Here is a 20,782-nt window from a genome sequence, read left to right as displayed (position 1 = left end):
TAGATAAGTAATGAGATTGTAATGATGGTAATAATTGTGAATGTTATTTAATATTATATCTCTCTTGTAACATAAGGTCGGATTTTACTCGTATAAAATATCGTCTTCGTTATGAAGAGTTCATTATAACAGATTTGAAGTGAATGAAATATGGGATATCAAATATGAAATGTGGATACAAATATCGAATGATATAAACCTTGACATGTTTACAATTTTATAGAGGTTTAGTTTCCGGTGGCACAACATTCATGTCGATAGTTATAAACATATAAATAAGCCACATAAGTATGAAAAAACAGTCTAAAAATCCGTACTTCAGTTTCATATCGTCAGTAATTATTTTCACTTCAAACTGGATTTCATCCTCTATTCAAAGAATTTAAATATATTATTATATTTAAACTTTTAACCTAATCATGAACAATTCCGTTTCATATTGAACTTGTGTACAGCTGAAATAAATTACACTTCCAAAGTTCAATTCACATTAAACTATCGCTGGAAAGCCGAAAAGAGAAAAGCGGAAAACAATTAAACCAATTGAATCATTAAGAGCAAAAATCTTCCCCCGAATGGCCCAATTCACGTCAGATCGTAAGCCAATTACAAGAAAATTAATGTTTCCTACACGGCGTTCATCTATTCCCGTACTAATAAAACTCACAATAAATTTACTTCACGAAAACATAAATGGTTAAATGTTTAAACGGTAATTTATATAATAGTATATTGGTAATAGAAGTATTTAATTTAATATAAAGAGTGTATACAATATATGAGGCGATGTTAATGAAAAAATCTGTTTTGATTATTCCGTAATGGTGCGCAACAAATTCCGGTTCCGGCCTAGTTCGTGTTGCTTATGGTATTATTATATTATTATTGTGAATTACTGTTCTTACATCATGTAATGTGTAAAATTTACTAATTATGTTGCTACATCTATTTAATAAATTATTTCATTTAATTTTGTTGATGTAGCTGGGGATAAAGTCTTTAAAATGAGTAGAATTTAGAGAATAAAAGAAGGGGAGTATAGCCCTTTGTAATCCTCAGCAGAGACAATGCATATGTAATCGGTGGATAACTGATATCCATACAGGGCAGCGACCACTAACTTAAAATATTAAAAACAATACTATTTTCTCGATAAGTGACAATATCATAATTAATATTCGAGAACCCAGGGTAGCGACGCCTTTCACAAACTATCTTTTGTTTTCTCATCGTGTGTCTCTGTCCCCGTACGCTACTGATGCCGTAAATTGCGGCACGCTTCGGCGGAAAAGGTATTTCATAGCGTATTCTTCATTACATTTTGGTTGCCTCGTTGAACGTAATTACGAGAAAGTTTGTCTGTACTACCGGTCTGTTATGCAGATACCGGGGACGATACTCGGGCAGAAGATGAATTTGGATATCTATTTTGAGGTAACGTGATTGCGACTTTGATGAATTCGTTGCGTTTAAGTAGAATCTGTGTCAGACTATAACTTAAGAAATCGTTTTTAAAAGGCCTAAGGTTAAGGTTATAGGTGTGGCGTAAGTATAACCCTTCCTTAATTAATTTTTCGTTAACTTGTTCTTATAGCTGTCCCGGGTGATATTGCTGTCATTATATAAGTATTTTCTTCAACATACTTTACCATCAATGGTATTGCATAGTGTAGCTGTACTTAAAATATCTGTTTTTTGAAAAATAGATGAGAAACAACAACACAAATAGCCTTTTAATTTGTTGATACACTAGCCGACCCGTAACAACTTCGTTGGGATTCAGCGCACGCGGTAAAGCATCACATCTTTCTCAATATCCGCTGTGTTGATATACATGTGCATTTTTTTTTATTATATAGGAGTAGCAGACGAGCATGCAGTCCACCTGATGGTAAGTGACTACTGCCGCCCATGGACATCTGTAATCAACCCCAGATAGGATTAGATATCCCTATCTGAGGTCGGCCACACATGCGCCGCTACCCCTGAGGACTAAGCTGGAACGCCTCAGAAAAGTCAGTTTCTGTTACCACGCCCTTCAAAACAGAACAGCAGCGCCTAACACTACTGTTATTAGGTAAAAATAGGTGTGGCGGTGGTGCCACCGGAGTCGAACCACAAAGGATTCTACCACCTTCATTTTTCTAAAAAACAAACAAACAAAGTTAAAAACTTTACCTCTTTATAATATTAGTATAGATTGATACATTTGTATACATAACTAAAACCTTGTTTGTCTCGTTCTGAAGTACTATCATTGCTGTAAATTACATAGCGTTGGAGAATAATCCAATCATAGAGATTAACTCTAGCGCAACATAGTGTGGCGTATCATATTGTTTTTTACAATTTGGATACAGATTAATTATTTATGTCAGGGTGTATCTTGATACTCCACCTCCACTGCCATATATAGATAGGTAACTTAAAAAATATACTCGACAAATATATAACCTCTTTCCTTTTGGAAGTTGCTTACAAATTGATCTTTATTTCCTTGCTTTTTTCTGCCTCGAAATGCTATCGTAGCCAGAAATAACTTGACTTATTATTACAAGCATTGCAAAGTGTAGTCTATATTTACATAGAAAGCTTTTGGTCATTTCAGCCGTAGCCTCTGACGTATTTATGGGCAGTATAGTAGGAAGCTAATATGTAAGGGAAGCAACTTACTATCCATTATTTATTTGCACTTTGTGTCCGAAAGTGCTATCGTTGGCATAAATTACTCTGTGGTCCATTATTAGGTATTGCATAGTGTAGCCTCTCATATTTATTGATCGTAGTGGTCCTAATATTGAAGGGAAGCACTTACGATGTATCCTTTGTTTGCTTGCACTTTGTCTCTGTCCCGGACCGCTATTGTTGCCATAAATTGCTCCCAGGAAAGAAGCATTGCCTGGTGTATCGGCTTTTTTCTTTTTAGACCACCTATTAGTCCCGCGACACTTTGCCAAAATATAAACTCTAACCGTGAATAGAAAGCTTTATTAATGTTTAAGGGTTCGTACACAAAACTGCGATGCGACGTCGCATCGCAAAAATCTGCGAGCTCCCTCGACGCGTCGCAAGAACTTGCGAATTGATTCGCATCGCACAGTGGTTGTTGTTGTTGGTCACCCTGAGAGACGCTACGCCGCACGATATCGCATCGCAGCAATTCGCATCGCAATTTTCTGCGTTGCGAATTCGCATCGCGTCGCATCGCAGTTTTGTGTTCGAGCCCAAAATACTAAAACGATTGCGCCTTTCTCAGCTGTAGATATAAAACAGTTTTTTAATGAAAATTATATAGCGTTTGTTTCGTTTGTATCATATACGTAAATATTTATTTTTATTAACCTTTTTTGTTCACACCGTCCCCATATACATTTTTACATACATGAGAATTCAAAAATATTTATTCTTACAAAAACCGGTCTCTAGGTTAATAAAAATTTTAATATCGAAATGAGATAAGGCGACACGACAAAATATACGTATACTGTAGTGGCGTTACTTTTTATTTTGAATCCCAAAAAAGTACTCCGGAATTTTGCAATCTTTTTTAATGTATATCTCATTTTATATGCCTCCTGTATTTTTCCTTTGAGGACGCTTCTTGTAGCGCGCACTGATTTCTCATAAATACTCAAATAGTGAATTTAATATTTAAAGGGAAACGAAATCTGTTACACCTCATATCTTATTCAAACCCATGCCGTAGAAGCGAAAGAATAAAGAGTAAATGAATTCCTTATAAAATTATCTTTTAATAAAATATAAATAATCAAGACGACTCCTATTATGTACTTTTTGTCTGTCGGAATTAATATTAAAAGTTCATCAAATAAAAAAGTCATCAATCTCACTCTCTTATACTGTCACATTTCTACCCGGACGTGACGTTTGGATGACGGGTGACTTACATATGAAACGACCATATTAATCCTCCCAGCAACCTCAGTAGCAACGTATCTGTGTTCAGCTTCAAGTAGAACATATAGCGCGGCAGTGACTACTTAACATTAAGTGTACTGCATGGTCATTTTATAACCCAATCTTGTAAAAAAAAATCAGAATGAAAAAGTAACGTATACCTACGTAAGTTTCGAGGTATTTGATCAGCCCCCTGAAGAGCCGTAACAAAAAATCTATTTGTTATCTGAACACATACAATAGTGTTTATTTGTTGTTAGAGAAATAAATAAAAAATCGAGGCAATAAACAACACAGTCCGAAATCGTTGCGTCAAAACCCCAAATTTAACGTTCGTGTTCTAAAAATGATGTTGTAAAATTGGGAAACAAGAAAAAAGTTACAACCGCTCGAATAACGACCGCAGTGAATAAAAAATATAACGCGTATTCAGAATTTATTAACGTCCATTTAGATCAATAAATGCGAAGCTCTGCATACAAAACAAAGGTATATACTTTTTGTACGTCATGCTTATTGAAAAATTGATGGTTCATATTTTTGTACCCTTAATCGTCAGTATTTTTTATAAGATTAAAGGTGCTAACATGCAGCATAAAGTCTACCTGATGGTAAGTGATCACTGCATACCATGAACATATTTTTAATTTATAATACATGAGTAGCAAACGAGCATGCAGTCCACTTGATGTTAAGTGGATACTGCCGTCCATGTCCATGGACACAGAAGCGCCGCTACCCCTGAGGACTAAGCTGGAACGCCTCGGAATAGTATGTCTCCCTTAGCCTTCAAAGCAGAACACAGCAGCGCTTAACACTACTGTTGTCAGGCAGAAATACGTGTGACGGTGGTGCCGCCGGAGTCGAACCACAAAGGGTTCTAACCTTCGAACCATTTGTAACCAACTCCGTTTAGAATAGTGGTTGGTTACATATGTACTACTGATATGGTCTCCTCATAGATAAGTATAGATATCTCACCGCCTTGTAATTGAAAGAAGCCATTAAATGACTTAAACGGCTGACAATTCTGTCAGCCGTTTAATGGCTGTCATAGTGTAATTTACACGGAACAATGCCGACATGCGCAGTTAAGACACGAAATCGAAGAAAAAGTGCGAAGAAATATCGTTTAATTCGTAAATTATCTAAAAACTACATTTTTTAATATTTTTCAAACACGAAAATAGATGACAGTTACAATTGTCAAGAGGTTACATTTTCTTTTTAGGAGCAAGTAATCTTTACTAATCTATAGGTCTCCTCATAATGTAAGCCAGCATCCACATATTCACACCGATACGCAAGAATTGCTTTACACCAGAAATGGGTGTTGCGGCGGTATTTCCCATAATAGAATAAAGCTCAGAAAATTGTTTATTTCCCACCAAAAATGGGTTTAAAGTATATTTTAATGTAACCAAAAGTATTTTAAGCGTACCGTAAACTGTTGTCATTATGACAAGAGGGGAATTCGCAGCAGTGTATCTAAATAATGATCACTAACAATGAATTAAATAATTTATTTCAATATCTATTTTTTTTATAATATAGGAGTAGCAGACGGGTATGCAATCCACCTGATGGTAAGTGGCTTCTGCCGCACAAAGGGTTCTACCACCTTCAAACATCTAACTTGCCGTGGTTTAACTCGGAACTTTCGAACTAGTATACTAGCGTCCGAGCTACGTGGATCATCTACTAATAACGCAATATTGCACTAAACTATCATTATAAGATAGAACTACTTACATTTACATTAAGTAACTTGAATTTAAATTTCATCTAGGTCGTTGTAATATGGATGCTTTTAAAAATCCATCTCCTTCACAAATTAATTCCAGAGCCCATAAATAATTCTTCAGGCTAAATAAACGATATCCAAGCTTCTCTTCTCAGCACTTTTCTCAAAACTGACGAGAGGAAAGCGCTCAGAGATTACAAATAATTGTTACTTGATATACTTGAAACGGTGTATCCTTTACTATTATTTCCTCAGACAAACCAAGATAGACTCAGCCTAACGAACAATATATTGAAGCACATACATTTTTGTTTGTTTGCATTTATAAGTACTAACGAATCACGCGGATTGCGTTCACGAAGAAGAATAACGCTTGAATAATTTTGTTTTAAAGGCTTGGAAAAAATAATACGTAAGCTGTTGTCAAATGACTTAAAAAATAATTTCTTTGATATGAAATACAAAGTTTAGGTTATAACAATCCTGAAATCTATCATTGCGATTAGTTACTTAAATCCAAGATTAATCTTTGGCCTATAACTAATTCTCTGGATTTACCTTTACAAATGTCACAATTAAAAATGCTATATGACGAAATCGTGTGCAAGACCTCGTCTTTCTTTTTGATTTGTGATACCGCCGGATAACCTTTCGTGAAACGCCATTGATTGTAACGAAGGATACTCGAGGTTTTACAAATATCAAATATCTTTTAGTATACATTTCTAATACTTTAGGAAGAGTAAGTATGCCAACCACGTTCACGTGATCTGTCCACAGAAAGTTTGAAAGTACATATTAGTATTCTCAGTTAGTTCAAAAAGTTGTAAAAGAGGCATGTTGAAAGACTGAAATCAAGACGTTTAGCGGCGCCAAAACATACTAAATTTAAGAGACCCTCTTAATCTCAAAAAATAAGGCATCTTTAAGAGTCGTTAAGTGTAAACAATTATATAAATTTCAAGATAGTTCAGATATTGGCGTTTCAATTACGGCAGCACAACTGCGTCATTCTCTACCTTTAATGGTACCCTTAGTATGAGTTTCTACGTTTTTACAAAAATGATTGTTTTTGTATATGTTTACGTATTTCCCATACATTTCCAATTAGTTCTGATGCAGTCCGCTAGGGGCGCTGATTGGAAATGTATGGGCAAATACGTAAACAAATACAAAAAAGTCATTTTTGTACAGTACCCCTACCAGGAGTTTTCAAAACAACGCAAATGTTTACGTTATGTATGCTCAATCCATTCTTCTGTTCCGTTAGATTCAGTAGAATGATTTGTCAAAAACGCACCACTGAGTAAACATAACAAAAGTAAGTGCTCAAGTGACCTTGAACTTTTTGTCTCCCTCAAATGTTCGCAAAAAAGTGAGACAAAACATAAAGCGCCATTCTGTCAATTTAGACATTTAATTTTATGTTTTGAGTATTACTTGTACCGCGTCAAATGTTGTACCACATTATATGAACATTATGCCAAAATATTATTGATTAATTATATAACAAATATTTACAAAAACACATTTGCAAATTTAAATAATTTAAAAATGAATATTTTAATATAAAAAACAATATAACACTTTAAATAAATATTTGGACTAAGGGTTCGTACACAAAACTGCGATACGACGTCGCATCGCAAAAATCTGCGAGCTCCCTCGACGCATCGCAAGAACTTGCGAATTGATTCGCATCGCACAGTGGTTGTTGTTGTTGGTCACCCTGAGAGACGCTACGCCGCACGATATCGCATCGCAGCAATTCGCATCGCAATTTTCTGCGTTGCGAATTCGCATCGCGTCGCATCGCAGTTTTGTGTTCGAGCCCTATAAGGTTTATGTTGCCGCCTTAAAAAAAAAATTCAAATACAAAGTTTCATTGCGAAGTTTGTAACTGTCAAAAATAATAAAAGAAAAAACTGTTTGAACGAGAAGGCATCGTATTATCAACAAAAAAAACTGGATATAATATAATGAGGACAAGCACGTCACAATAGTCACGTCACGAGCGCAGCGAGGATAAATATATTGATGTCTAAACGCCTGTTAAATTAAATGAACAAATACGAAATTAAATACATAATTCGTTTTTAAACTACATCATACAGGCGTTTAGACATCGAAATAGTAATTTAGTAATTATTTCGATGTTATAATATGGGTAATGACCGGCCATTCTGACGGCCACAGAAAATTGTAGTGTTTGAATTTTATATATATAAATTTGGTTAACGTTTCTATTAATGTTATTATAACATTATTTCCTTTAAAAAAACTTTAACAATTGTGTTTTTTCAAATTAAAAAATCTTTAATAAATATATATATAGTTACGAGAGAACCGTATTTTTATTAATATTCTACATTCCTATGCATTTTTAAAAAATGTGTATTTATTACACATAGCACCTATTGTATAAAACTAATGTCTTACAAAGCAATAATGATGATAAGGTTGGAAATGAAAGTGCCGGGTTGCAGTTCATACTTTTTTATTCTACCACTGCTTCGGAAGGTATCTTATCTATATGTAGGAGAAAGAAGAATAAGTAAAAAAAAAACTATGTGGTTGCTGCGTGTAGCCTGGTAGCCAGCCTGTCGCGTATCTGGCGACCCAGGAACAGCATGTCATCTTCTGCCTGCTGTGGATCCAATGAAGGCACAGCAATGACTGGAGTTTCTGAAAACAAAATATTTTATTATGTACCTTTTAAAAATTAAAATTGATTTCATACAAAAAATATATATATTACAAGGAATTTAACAACTACCAAGTATTTCTTCATCAGACAGGAAGTCTTTAAAGTCTAGTGCAATATTATGTAACACTGAACATGCAACAATGATTTTTGCACATTTGTCTGGCTTGTAGTGCAATACTCTGTCTTTATGCAGACATCTCCATCTGTTTTTGAGTCGTCCAAATGTATTTTCAACTATGACTCTTGTCTTGCTGTGTATTGCATTAAATGATTCTTGAGAAGAATGTGGTGTTGGGTTTATGTAGGGCGTCATGAGCCATGGTCTTTGAGGGTACGCAGAGTCACCTGTAAAAATTAATGGAATCGAAATTATTAATAAGCATAATAACTGAAACCTGACCTACTTATTAACATATATCGCTTTACCTAAAAGCCAAACCGATTCGCCATTCCGGTGTAAAGATTGCATAAATGTATTAATGGTGCTATTATTCCATATGAAGGCATCATGACTTGCTCCACCAAATTTGGGATTGACATATAATATTCTGCCCTCATGATCCGAAACCTGGCAAAACAAAAACTTGTATGTTTCAATTTAGTCACTTGCTATATAAATTTCATATTAATGCCTATACTTACTACTTGCACATTAATGGAGTGATAATGTTTCCTACAGAAATAAAGGTGTTCCTCGTTCCTTTTGGGTTTTTTTATTTTGAAATGGGAGCCATCAATGCTTCCTAAGACACCCGGGAAGCCATACTTGTGTTGTAGAAACTAAAAGTAATTCAAAAGGTTATTCAAATTAAAATTACATGTATCCCTAAAATGTAGATGGTATAAATAAATTGTTAAATACTGACTTTTGTGTGGTACGCTGTCTATCTTCAGGCAAACATGGAAATTTTATAATTTTTTTTGTCACATGAGGGTGATTTAATGCCTCCGTGACCTCTTGCACGTACCCGCTAATCGTCTCTTGCGACAGGTAATTAGCCTCGCCAATGACACGCTGGTAATCGCCATTGGCGTAGAATAGTAAAGCGCTAAGAACCTAGAAATATAACAATTTTGTACATTGTATTGTACGACAAGTAACTATTAGGTATCTATAGAAAACAAAATCTTACCTTAGTCTCCAGCGACACCCTTTGTGATTTCCTTAAATCAGTATTTTCCCTTAATACTGTGCACAAATAGGTAAACCCCCTCTTTGAGAGCCGGTACAACTGGATGAACTTCTTCTCCGAGACACGAGATACGTTGCTCCGTTTCTTTAAATATAGCCGCTGCCTCGCCCGATGGTCTGGTTCCTCCTGCTGCTCAATCATCTTCCCAGCAAAATGGTATTTAGCGGCAAACATTTTCAAACAAAATGAGCAAAACACAAAACACGGCGAAAAGTCCGCTGACTGACAACTCGGTTGTCCGTTAATGTAAATGTCATGACGTATTTTACGGATTGATAATTGTCAAATAAGCAACTCATAATGCCAAATCGCGATTTGACGGCTGTTTATGTCTCAAACGTAACGTAATTATTGTAAAAAAACGGTTTTTGTAACTCGTGTTCCGACACTATACTTCGGAAACAATCCGCTAGGGGCGCTGATTGGAATTTGTATGGGCAAATACGTAAACAAATACCAAAACAGTCATTTTTGTCGAAACGTAAAAACTCCTGGTAGGGGTACTGGAGTAGCTATGCACTTGTCACCGTCTTTCAGTAATACTACAATTTAATTTAATTTATTCCAATACAAGAATTGTGATTAATTTCATTTTACTCCAATACAATCGTTAAATATATTTTCACGTAAAATATTCTTTAAGCAGAGTTTAAAAAAGGTTTCTAACGTAAGCAACGCTTGTTTTGAACCACTTTAAAATTGTTGCAAACATCGGAAAAATTCACAAATCCACAACCAGTTTTTACGAGTTTTATGAAAAATCGGCACCGTGGCACGTACTGGACAATGGAATCAATGTTGAGATTATATAAAACTGTTGTTTGGTTCAAATTCGTTACATGACTACGCGGATATAAATCTTAAAATAAAATATTTAAATCTTGGTTAATTTTGAACAGCAATATTTGTAATAAAAGTATTATTAAGAAGGTACTACACAAGCCATGTCGCCAAAAGGAATTGTTGCTTGGTTGTTGCAAGAGGGGCTCAATGTATTCTATTTCTTAATGAAAAATGCAGTTCATACCGTTTTACAAAAAAATTAACTCATCCTTAAAATATTTTTATATTTCTCGTAAATAAACGGTATACACTGTGAGTTGTAAGTCATAAATATGCTGATTAAACTTACTTGAAACGTATGTAGCGATGCGAAAGATGTATTCAAACCGTCCGTATAGTTAGAAGAAATAAACGTCACATAAATCCGTGTTGATACAAGGCATACGTTTAGCTCCACAATACATCGCTGGAAGCAGCGTGCATCTAAAAGTCCCGTCAGCCTCATTACAAGAAATGGAAACAAGCAAAGCAATCCATTACGACTGTCGAGATCTCGAGAGTTGCATGCACATCTTAAGTATCAAGTCGGTTCTAGATACCGCGATTTATGAGTCGACGTAAAGTAACAATCGTTGAACAGTTCCAGATTTGTGGGATGTTTCTTGTATGGTTTTCTTGCTTATTGACAAAGGAAAACTACCATTTTGCAACCTGTAAACTGCATTTTCATATTACATTTTAAAAGTTCGATGGACTTTATACGTCCTGGAGAAATGTCGGGTCTATTATGGTCAATCTATTCGACTTCAATTTTTTATTTTTTCTTTCTAGAACTTCATATAACTAGGAACACAAAAAGAAATGATACCCTTGGTCCGGTAGAACCCTTTGTGGCCAATTTATGTTTTAGAAGTTTATTTACACTGTTATTTACGAGTAAATTATTTTTGGGCTATCTACTTTTTTCAATGCCTAAAACACCTAAGCTGTAACAAAAGTTCGTTTCATTTAAGATTAAGTACCTACTTCAGATAAGTTTCTTCCGCCTACTTTTCATCCGCACTTAAGACCAATTCCCAATTAATTTATGCTGAGGATGATCAATTAGTAAATCCATTTTTCTAGAATACGTTCTTTGCTTCCCCAAAAATTGTAAGCAAAAGTAATATTAATAACAGGTAGGTGACATTTTTTTATTAGCAGACGGGTATGGTCCACCTGATGGTAAGTGGCTACTGCCGCCCATGGACATCTGTAATCGATTCCAGATAGGATTAGATATTCGTACCGGAGGTTGGCACTGATGCGCCGCTACCCCTGAGGACTAAGCTGGAACAGCTCGGAAAAATATGACTCCTTTACCACATCCTTCAAACCAGAACACATCAGCGTTTAACACTGCTGTTATGAGGCAGCATTAGGTGTGGCGGTGGTGCCGCCGGAGTCGAACCACAAAGGGTTCTCCCGCCTCTTTGATAATACATTTTGAGACTAAAGAAATTAGAAAACACTAAACTACACAACCACTAACAGACGACCCGCATCGCTCAACTCTTCTATAACGCTTTTGAGTGAGATAACCCAGAATTGAGATAAGAGCAAGACCCTCGTAAAAGTCCCACGATAAAAGGAATTGTCGCAATTGTACCATTTATGACAAACGAGAAATCGTATGGTACTATTCTCAAGATCAATTGCTTGTTTGCGACCGTCAATGGGTAGCCGATAACTATCTCGATTACCTTCGGGAGTATTTTGTCATCCTACAGGAACTATTGACCTAATAATATAGTATGCGAACAACGGCGGAGACTTGTAGATAACATTGTTTACAGATTTATGTGTTTCGGCCTCTTATACTGAAACTGTGAAGTTCAAAATCAATCCCTAGGCACCTTTGATATTTTGAAGTATATCATCGCCTGAATTTGTTATCCTTACGAGTGGTAACGTATCTATGATCCGCTCCAGTACCCTCACCATGAGTTTAAAAAACATCCCACAATTTTACGTTACGTTTACTCAATCCATTATTCTGTTCCGTTTGCTTCAGTTGAATGAGTAAACGTAACAATAAGTAAGTGCTCATGTCTTGTTGCCTGCATCACATGTTCGCAAAAAAGAGACACAAATCATAAAGCGCCATTTTGTCAATTTAAACATTTAATGTTACGTTACTGACGTTACGTTATAGTTCTGATACAATCCGCTAGGGGCGCTGATTGGAAATTGTATGGGCAAATACGTAAACAAATACGAAAACAGTCATATTTGTCAAAACCTAAAAACTCATGGTAACGGTACAGATAGAACTTATATTCTATATGGAGTTGGTTATAGATGTCCATGGACCGCAGGTGGCGGTGGTAGAACCCTTTATGGTTTAACTCCGGAAGCACCACCGCATTCCCTTTTCCTGTTCATAACAGCAGCTTTATGCGCTTCTGTATTCAGGTTTGAAGGGTGACTAAGGATAAAGGACTTACTTATCAAAGGCATTGTAATTTTGTCCTCAAAAGTGTCAACTTATCTGTGGTTGACCTCAAGCAGGTCATTAATATACTATAAGGCGGACTGCGTGCTAACAAAACTTCATTTCCAGGCTTATGTCCAGCTCTCCTGTCCTGTCATAGAAACTGATATAGATTATTTCTATAGCGATACCAATAATTTTTCGTAGATGTAAATATTTACCAGTTAAAGTACATTTTGTGTTAGTACGCAGCTACGTAGATAGTGATTTTTTAAGATTTTGTAAGCGTATGCCGATAAAAAGATATGTTTTACGGCATGTAATCCTCCCAATATGAGCAGACTTCATAAAATTTTAACGCCTACGTGAAAGCAAAATCCGTATATACAAACGAAGTATATACTTCAACTGATTCGATTTAATCGCTTATCGTGGTAATGGAGAACATTCAAAAGTAACTATTTTTGAAAGCCTTTCCTATTTTTACGCCATTACAGTATTAAAATCATAGGCAGTGTCTCCTTTCAGCGGGGTGATCGGAAGTGTCAATAGTATATGAAAATAAATATAATTAAAAAAAAACTAAAGTACACGCTTTAATAGAAATCAAACTAAAAAATATAAAATAAGCTTAGAAAAATTGTAATGAAAAATTGTATTAACAACAAAAAAAGATATATTTAATTGTAAAAAGGGCGTGGGGTGCACACTCTCGGTAGTTATAAATATTTTGATATGAAGAAATTCATGTCAGATATGTCGACCAGACTTGTCCTCGCTTCTGGTGACCAAAGAGGCTACTTATATTATTATACAAGGGCTACTTCGTCCAAAGATTGAGCCTAGCAGTGCAGCAAGGGAACGCCGCCAGCGTTTTGGGAACCATGCCTCACACGGCTATTTTAGATGGTTTGTTTTATTTATAGTGAATATTTTTTTTTATTCCCCTTTTTTGTATATATGTACATAAATATAGTTATAATATAGGTATTGTAAATATGTATTTTTTTATGAATATTGTAAAGTAGATATAGAAAACTTTGTTTGCAATAAAATTTCTGACAAATATAATTGCTGGTATCCGTCACAAACCGCCATTATGGCTAGCCTCGTATTGGTACTGTTTGTTGGGAACTACTTTGAGAACAATTATATCCTGACTCAGTAAGGAAGTGGTAAGCCGCCCAATTATCCATAGGAAACAGAGCGTAAAGATAATATAGTTCCGGAAAATTACCGTCAATACTAGGAGTTTGATTCGGGAGTGTTACTTGTCCTTTATTTGTGCATGAATGCCACGCATAGTACCCCTCGTCGTATTTTCGTCGAATATAGAAAGCGATTTGATATCGCTTTGATATCAATAGTGATATCTTTAAATAAATATAATGTATGACAAAATATTTTTAGGTGTTTTGGGAATACTTAATTGTGAACTTTTAATGGTTGAAAAGTACAATAACAAAAAATCCTACTGCTTAAAAACAATGAACTGAAAAGGAAAGTTATGCTGCCTGTGTCGCTCCTACAATTTAGCAAAATCCAACAGAAATATTACCCTCTGCTGTCGGGTGAAAACAACTGCATTCAAACTGCAATATTGCTCTTCGCTTGCAGATTCAAATTTCAATTTTGCAAAATGCAAATTTTTTGTACCTAAAGATAATTAAATTTGTCTTTTTGTATAATAAAGGAGTAGCAGACGAGCATGCTGTCCACCTGATGGTAAGTTACTACTGCCCCGCATGGACATCAGTAATCAACCCCAGATAGGTTTAGATAATCTTACTTACGTCGGCCACAGTTGCAGTGCTACCCCTCAGGGGTAAGCTGGAACGCCTAAGAAGAGTATGTCTCCCCTACCACATCCTTTAAACCAGAACACAGCAGGGCTTAACACTGCTGTTATTAGGCAGAAATAGGTGTGGCGGTGATGCCCACGTTTTGGAAACACAAAGGGTTCCACCACCTTCTTCTTACTTTTATAGTAATTACTCTCGTGTGTTTTAACGTATATGATACAATAAGTACAGCCAAGGAAACATACGGAGCACAATTACTCCGAATAAAGATTTTGTGTCCAAGGAATCAATTAAATGCGGATTTCTTCCGGCCAATTAATTATTTTGTTCGAGTTGTATCATTTTTCCTTGTGTTGGAGGAAATAATTTCTCTTACTCAACGTGATATAGTGTTTTTCCTGAACATAGTAGTAACAGACCATATTAACAATTTCGTTAATATATATTTTTTGCTTCTATATTAAATTTTCCCACATAATAGTTTTTGTTATCAACCCCAGATCTGTAATCAACCCCAGATAGGATTAGATATTCCTACCTGAGGTCGGGCACAGATGCGCCTCTACCCCTGAGGACTAAGCTGGAACGCCTCGGAAAAGTCTGTCTCCCTTACCGCACCCTTCAAAACGGAACACAGCAGCGCCTAATACTGCTGTTATTAGGTAGAAATAGGTGTGGCGGTGGTGCCGCCGGAGTCGAACCACAAAGGGTTCTACCATCTTCAAAATCCGTCATTAGGGAATAAGTTTATAATAATTCCGAGATTTTCCTAATCAACTATGCTACCTCTGAATATCCATTTATCTGTGTTTATCAGGTAAATCAATTTTTTACGGTAGTTTTAAACGTAATGCTTTTTGAGCCATGAACGCTATGAGAAGTTAATTTTTATTTCAACATTTTATTTCAACACATTTGAGTAGGCCAAATCCTTCACTACTTATATATGTTTTATTTTTTGTATTTAATATCATAAGAAGTACCCACTGAAACATAAATACACAACAATTATACAAAAAAGGCGTATTTTCCAAATGACGATATAATATGTACTCGTACTTATAATTTTGTATTCTGCAGTAATTTCAATTTTAATTTAATTTCTACAAACTATGAGTGGAGCATAATTATATCCTCTATTATTTTTAATGTTAGGCTTTGTAATTTTTAATATATGGAAGGGGGATGTTTAATTTTTAACTGACTACGAAGAATAGTGTTCTTCGTGGGTATGTTTATATTTATGACTCATTCTTTGGCTCGCCCGGTCTTGTATTTAACATAAGAGGTGTCGTTGGATTCGTTTAAATTGTAGGCGTTACTTAGGCTATATTTTTAAGATGTCGAATGTTTTGTTTTTTTAATAATTTTCTAATAGTAGCTATATTTTCTTTCAAGTTATAAAATAAAAGTTTATCGTAAAATATCTACGACTTACTGATTTTTGGATTCAGCTTTCCTTTGAGTAAAATAATTTTTGTCACGTTCTATAAGTAGGTACTAAAGTTTATTCGTACTTTGTCGTGAGCTGTCTCTTGCCGAATAAAGTTACTTCGCGACACATTTTCAATTTTAACTGTCAAGTGTTGTGAAGTCTATAAGTTTAAACTTAAAGATGATTTTTAGAAATCGCTCACTTGGAAGAAGAAAGAAAGAAATTTCTTTGCTTATTGATATATTTAAGCAATGATGGCTTAGTGGTTGAAACGCGGTCTCATAATCGACGGGTCCGAAGTTCTAATCTAAGACACGAAGGATTTTTCACTGAGATTTTTTAAGTTATGTGCGACGAGCGTATTATAAGTAAATTAATACTCGCATTAACGATGAAGCAAAATGTCGTATTCTCGTGACTAAGGTCTTATATCTTACTAGCTGACCCGGCAAACTTTGTGTTGCCATATAAATAAAAAAGTTAAGGGTGAACAACCCTTAACTTAGGAGTATGCAAAATAGATAGTAGCCGATTCTCAGACCTACTGAATATGCTTATAAAATTTGGTGAAAATCGGTTAAGCCGTTTCGAATAAGTACGGTAACTAACACTGTGACACGAGAATTTGACATATAAGATTATCATACATTTTAAAAATTGTAATATATTTTATATCTATTTTACAAATATTATTTATGTATCATTTTCTAAACTATGAAAGAAACCACAAACCAACATACATAATTATGTGCAAAAAGTTTTTTCCCGATATTTTCAAGAGTGTGTAAAGAGAAAACTCGTTTAGCAGAAGTCAACGAAGAAACGTTAGAAAAGTAATGAATTTAAAACACCGCATACGAATCCTCGTTTTTTATTAAAAAAAAACTCTAGCTACTGAACCTGACCTATTTTATTTTACCTTGACGCAATTTACCTCGCCCGATGTCGAAAACACTTGTCACCGCTCGAGCATAGTGCATAGTGCTGTTAGTGTATTTTTAACCAAGACGACTAGTTTTATAACATCGTGTTGATTAGTGCATATAACCGCGAATGGATATGGTCATGGTAACTAAAATTTTGTCAATAAGTCTATGTAAATTCGCCTGAGACATTCGCTGATCATATAAAAGTTAAAGCTTAACTTTGATATTCCTGATCAATCCATTTATATATGTTCTCGGTTGGTACACGTACAACAAATGAACTAAAGTTCATTGCGTTACCCGCCAGCAACTTTTAAACCAGTCGGTACTTGGTTTTTACTGCCAACTTCGTAGTCCGAGATGCTCCAAGTACTCCAATTTATGACCAGTTAAGAACACAAGCCTGCGTAAAACGTCACAGAAGTAGCAAACGAGTATGTATACCATTCGATGCTATGTGTCCACTGCCACCCATGGATATCTGTTATCAACCTTAGATAACATTAGATTCGTATCTGAGGTCTGAGATCTCGTATGTGGCCTACATATCCGTTGCTCCACCTAACCAAGTTGGAATGCTTCGGATTAACATGTCACCCTTACGACGCCCTTCAAAGAAGAACACAACAGCGCTTAACACAGCTGTTATTAGGCAGAAATAGGTGTGGCGATAGTGCTACGGAGTAGAACCACAGAGGGTTCTACCACCTTCAAAATACCGCAACGTGGATAAAGCTTTCTAGTTGTACATTTATAATACAGTCATAAATGTAAATTGAAATTTTATTCATCTACAGGAATGCGAAACCAGGTTATTCTGAAATAAAACATTTCTGTCGTCGAAAGGAATTCTCAAAAACTTAAGGTTATGTAGTACTTTCATGTATTAATGCTGTTAATGTAAAGTATTTCAAAATGAAAATCATAATGTTGTGTTAAACTTTTAAGCTATTTGCCCTTTTAACATTTTATAAGCTATTTAGCGTCGGCGCTACTTGAGTTTTATATATTGATAACGAAAAATGTTACATTTTAATGTTTAAAAATTCTGATCTTTGAAGAGATCGAATCTATGATCGAAGTTTGACAAAGTTTAGTAGGTAGGCAAAACATTAGATACATTGATTATTACTAAGTGACTATAGTACTATAACTACTAACACTACTTATATTATTTTAATATAAAATATCAAACGTTTAAATCTTAATGATTGCAAATATATAATTGTATATGCATTAAACTAATTGCATACAGATGAATGGAACTGGATCATTGCTTACCGCAAGTAATTCACCATAAACAAACAAAGCTTACCATGACCTCATTAACTATGCTTATTTTAGCTTCACTAATATGAGTTGCGACTGCGACTTGCGACTGGAGCGCACATATCCCCTTTATGTATTATGGATACGCTATGTTTATAAAGTTTTATAAAGGTAAGTATCATGGGGCGCGGTGGAGATTTAGATGGGTGAGCGTCATCATAGGACACGTCATGCACTCTTCTCATCGAGTCTCACATATTATTATGCTACGGATAGGGAATTTGAGTTTCGATGTTAGCCTTTTTGTGCGAGTCTCTTATGATTAAATAGAAACGTAATTGCGTATATTTTCTTATAATAAAAAAATATTACTAAAATATATTAATGTGCCCACGAAGACTTCTGAGTCGGTAGGTACGACCAATTTTCGATAGATTGCATTTTAAAGAATTTTTTTTTTAAACCATGGGTGAAGCCGCGGGCACTACTAGTATAATATTAAAATCAGGACACAAATATTCCAATCCTTTGATAAAATACAAGAGACTGTAAGAAATTTGAAATATGGCTTCTGTCTGATAACTTTTGTATATCATCAAAGTAATGTCATACTGTATGAAAAGAATTCAGACGTTGGGTTATAACTTATTGAAGAGAAGGTATCTGTCTCAAATCAAACTAAATAAAATACTTTTGTTCCAAGAAGAAAAGATTATTAGAGAATTTTTTTGAACGTCAATACCGTATCTCTACAAGGTCACGTTTCAAAGTCAGATCTTCTCACAAACGACTCGGTTTTACAAATAACCTTTATGAATATGACAGGCTCCACCGGCAGTTAAGTGAAACGGCATTTGTCAAAGACACGAGCTCCAAAGAAGAGCTCTTGCTAATTACGTAAGTGTGGAGTTGTGTTTCATCATTGTTTATTAATAGTTACGATTTGGGGAAAATATTGGGCAATCTCCTATAAGAATTATAATATATTATAGAATAGATACAATAGATAAGTGGTTAATAACTGAACGAGCTTTAGGTTGTCAATCATTGTTTCAATATTGTGGGTCAATATTGAATTATAAATTACATTAGCAAAATTGAATATCTATCGGTTAAATTATATTTGTGTCATTTTTGTATCAATTAACTTAAACTGGAATATGTATATATTATTATACTTGTTACATTATATATTATGTATATTATTAAAAACAACCTTCAAATTTATAATAAAACACGAGAAGATAGTATAACAATTGTATATAATAGGTATTCTTACAGAAACTACCTCGGCAGCAACAATAGAAATATTTTATACGAAAAATGTAATATATTATCGTGTAACGTTATCTTCAATTTATATCCAAGTTAATTGGTACAATAAATTCTTTGTAACAACAACATCTAACCTTATACCGCGATCCAGGGATCGTCCTAATTAAAATCGAAAATAGCAGACATCGAAAAAAATCCTATTACGATCCGTCCCGCTGCGAAACAAGGCTTGCTCTTGATTGATCCAATTTTACGGTCACATATTTAGCTAGCTACGTCATCTTATTAATTTGTTGTTCGTTACATTTTCGGGTCGAGTGAGCGCATATTTGAATATTTTTGCTTTTGCCGTCGGCAGAATTATTTTAATAACCTCTTCAATTGTATATTAACAAAATGAAGTGCTTACGATACGACTCTATAAATATTGGAAATAATATAATACACCGTTTGACTATTGATAGATACATCCAAATGACAGTTTATAATTATCACAGAAGAACCCATCGCGGTTCGCTGTGGCGACACTACCATTACACCTACCTCTTATAATAGCAGTATTAAGTGCATATTGTTGTTTAAAGGACATGGCAAGCAGATAAACGAACCAAACTAGTTCTCACTTCTCAGAACTCCAATATAATTTGTTGTTGATTACTGTCGCAAATGGGTTGTCATTCACGTCTTACTAGAGTTAACTGTGTGCTCAAATAGCTCAGTTTCAATGTCATGATGAAAGGATACCTGTGTGAACTAACAATAAAGTTATAATAACTGTCTTCAGTAATCATTTTGGAGTCAAGAGCTTATTATTAATTTGAATCATTCTTTCCAGCTGTATACGTGGTGACTACCTCAAAGTCTACTCCGAAGGTGGCATTCACGGGCCAGGACCTCCTGGAATTAACGAGTACTCCGCCTGGTCAAGAGTGCTCTGTGGGAATAGAGTGGACGCACCACCAGCTCTCTACTCCCCTGGACCATTTCTCGTATTGGAGTTGAACTCTGGAGAAAAGGCGTCCAATGCGTCAGGGTTTATCGGAACATACAGGTTTATAGATAGGCGTGAGTATCAAAACTTGTTTTGTTTTTAGTGGTAGAAGCATAGATTAGTAAAGATTTCTCACTGCCAACAAGAAAATGTAACCAGTTCAGTAACACTTGAAATTGTCAATATTAAAAAAATGTAGTTTTTAGATTATTTACGAATGAAGCGATACTTTAGTCTTGTTTTTGCACTACTTTACTGCACATGTC

The 20,782-nt window shown here is 35.0% G+C and overlaps 1 protein-coding gene across 1 annotated transcript in view; it reads left to right on the top strand.

Moving 5' to 3' along the window:
• The window catches only part of LOC140757978 (suppressor of lurcher protein 1), an 88,631-nt gene that overhangs the window by 55,887 nt on the left and 11,962 nt on the right, over nt 1-20,782 (top strand). The window contains exon 5 of the mRNA XM_073093905.1: nt 20,361-20,590. Coding sequence (XP_072950006.1) covers nt 20,361-20,590 — 230 coding nt within the window. The remainder of the gene's footprint in view (nt 1-20,360; nt 20,591-20,782) is intronic.

The sequence above is a fragment of the Epargyreus clarus genome, unplaced genomic scaffold (assembly GCF_041222505.1).
Source record: "Epargyreus clarus isolate Ecla_fem2 unplaced genomic scaffold, WU_Ecla_fem_2.2 ptg000005l, whole genome shotgun sequence".
In the NCBI taxonomy this organism is placed as follows: domain Eukaryota; kingdom Metazoa; phylum Arthropoda; class Insecta; order Lepidoptera; family Hesperiidae; genus Epargyreus; species Epargyreus clarus.
This window is presented reverse-complemented; position numbering and strand designations above follow the sequence as displayed.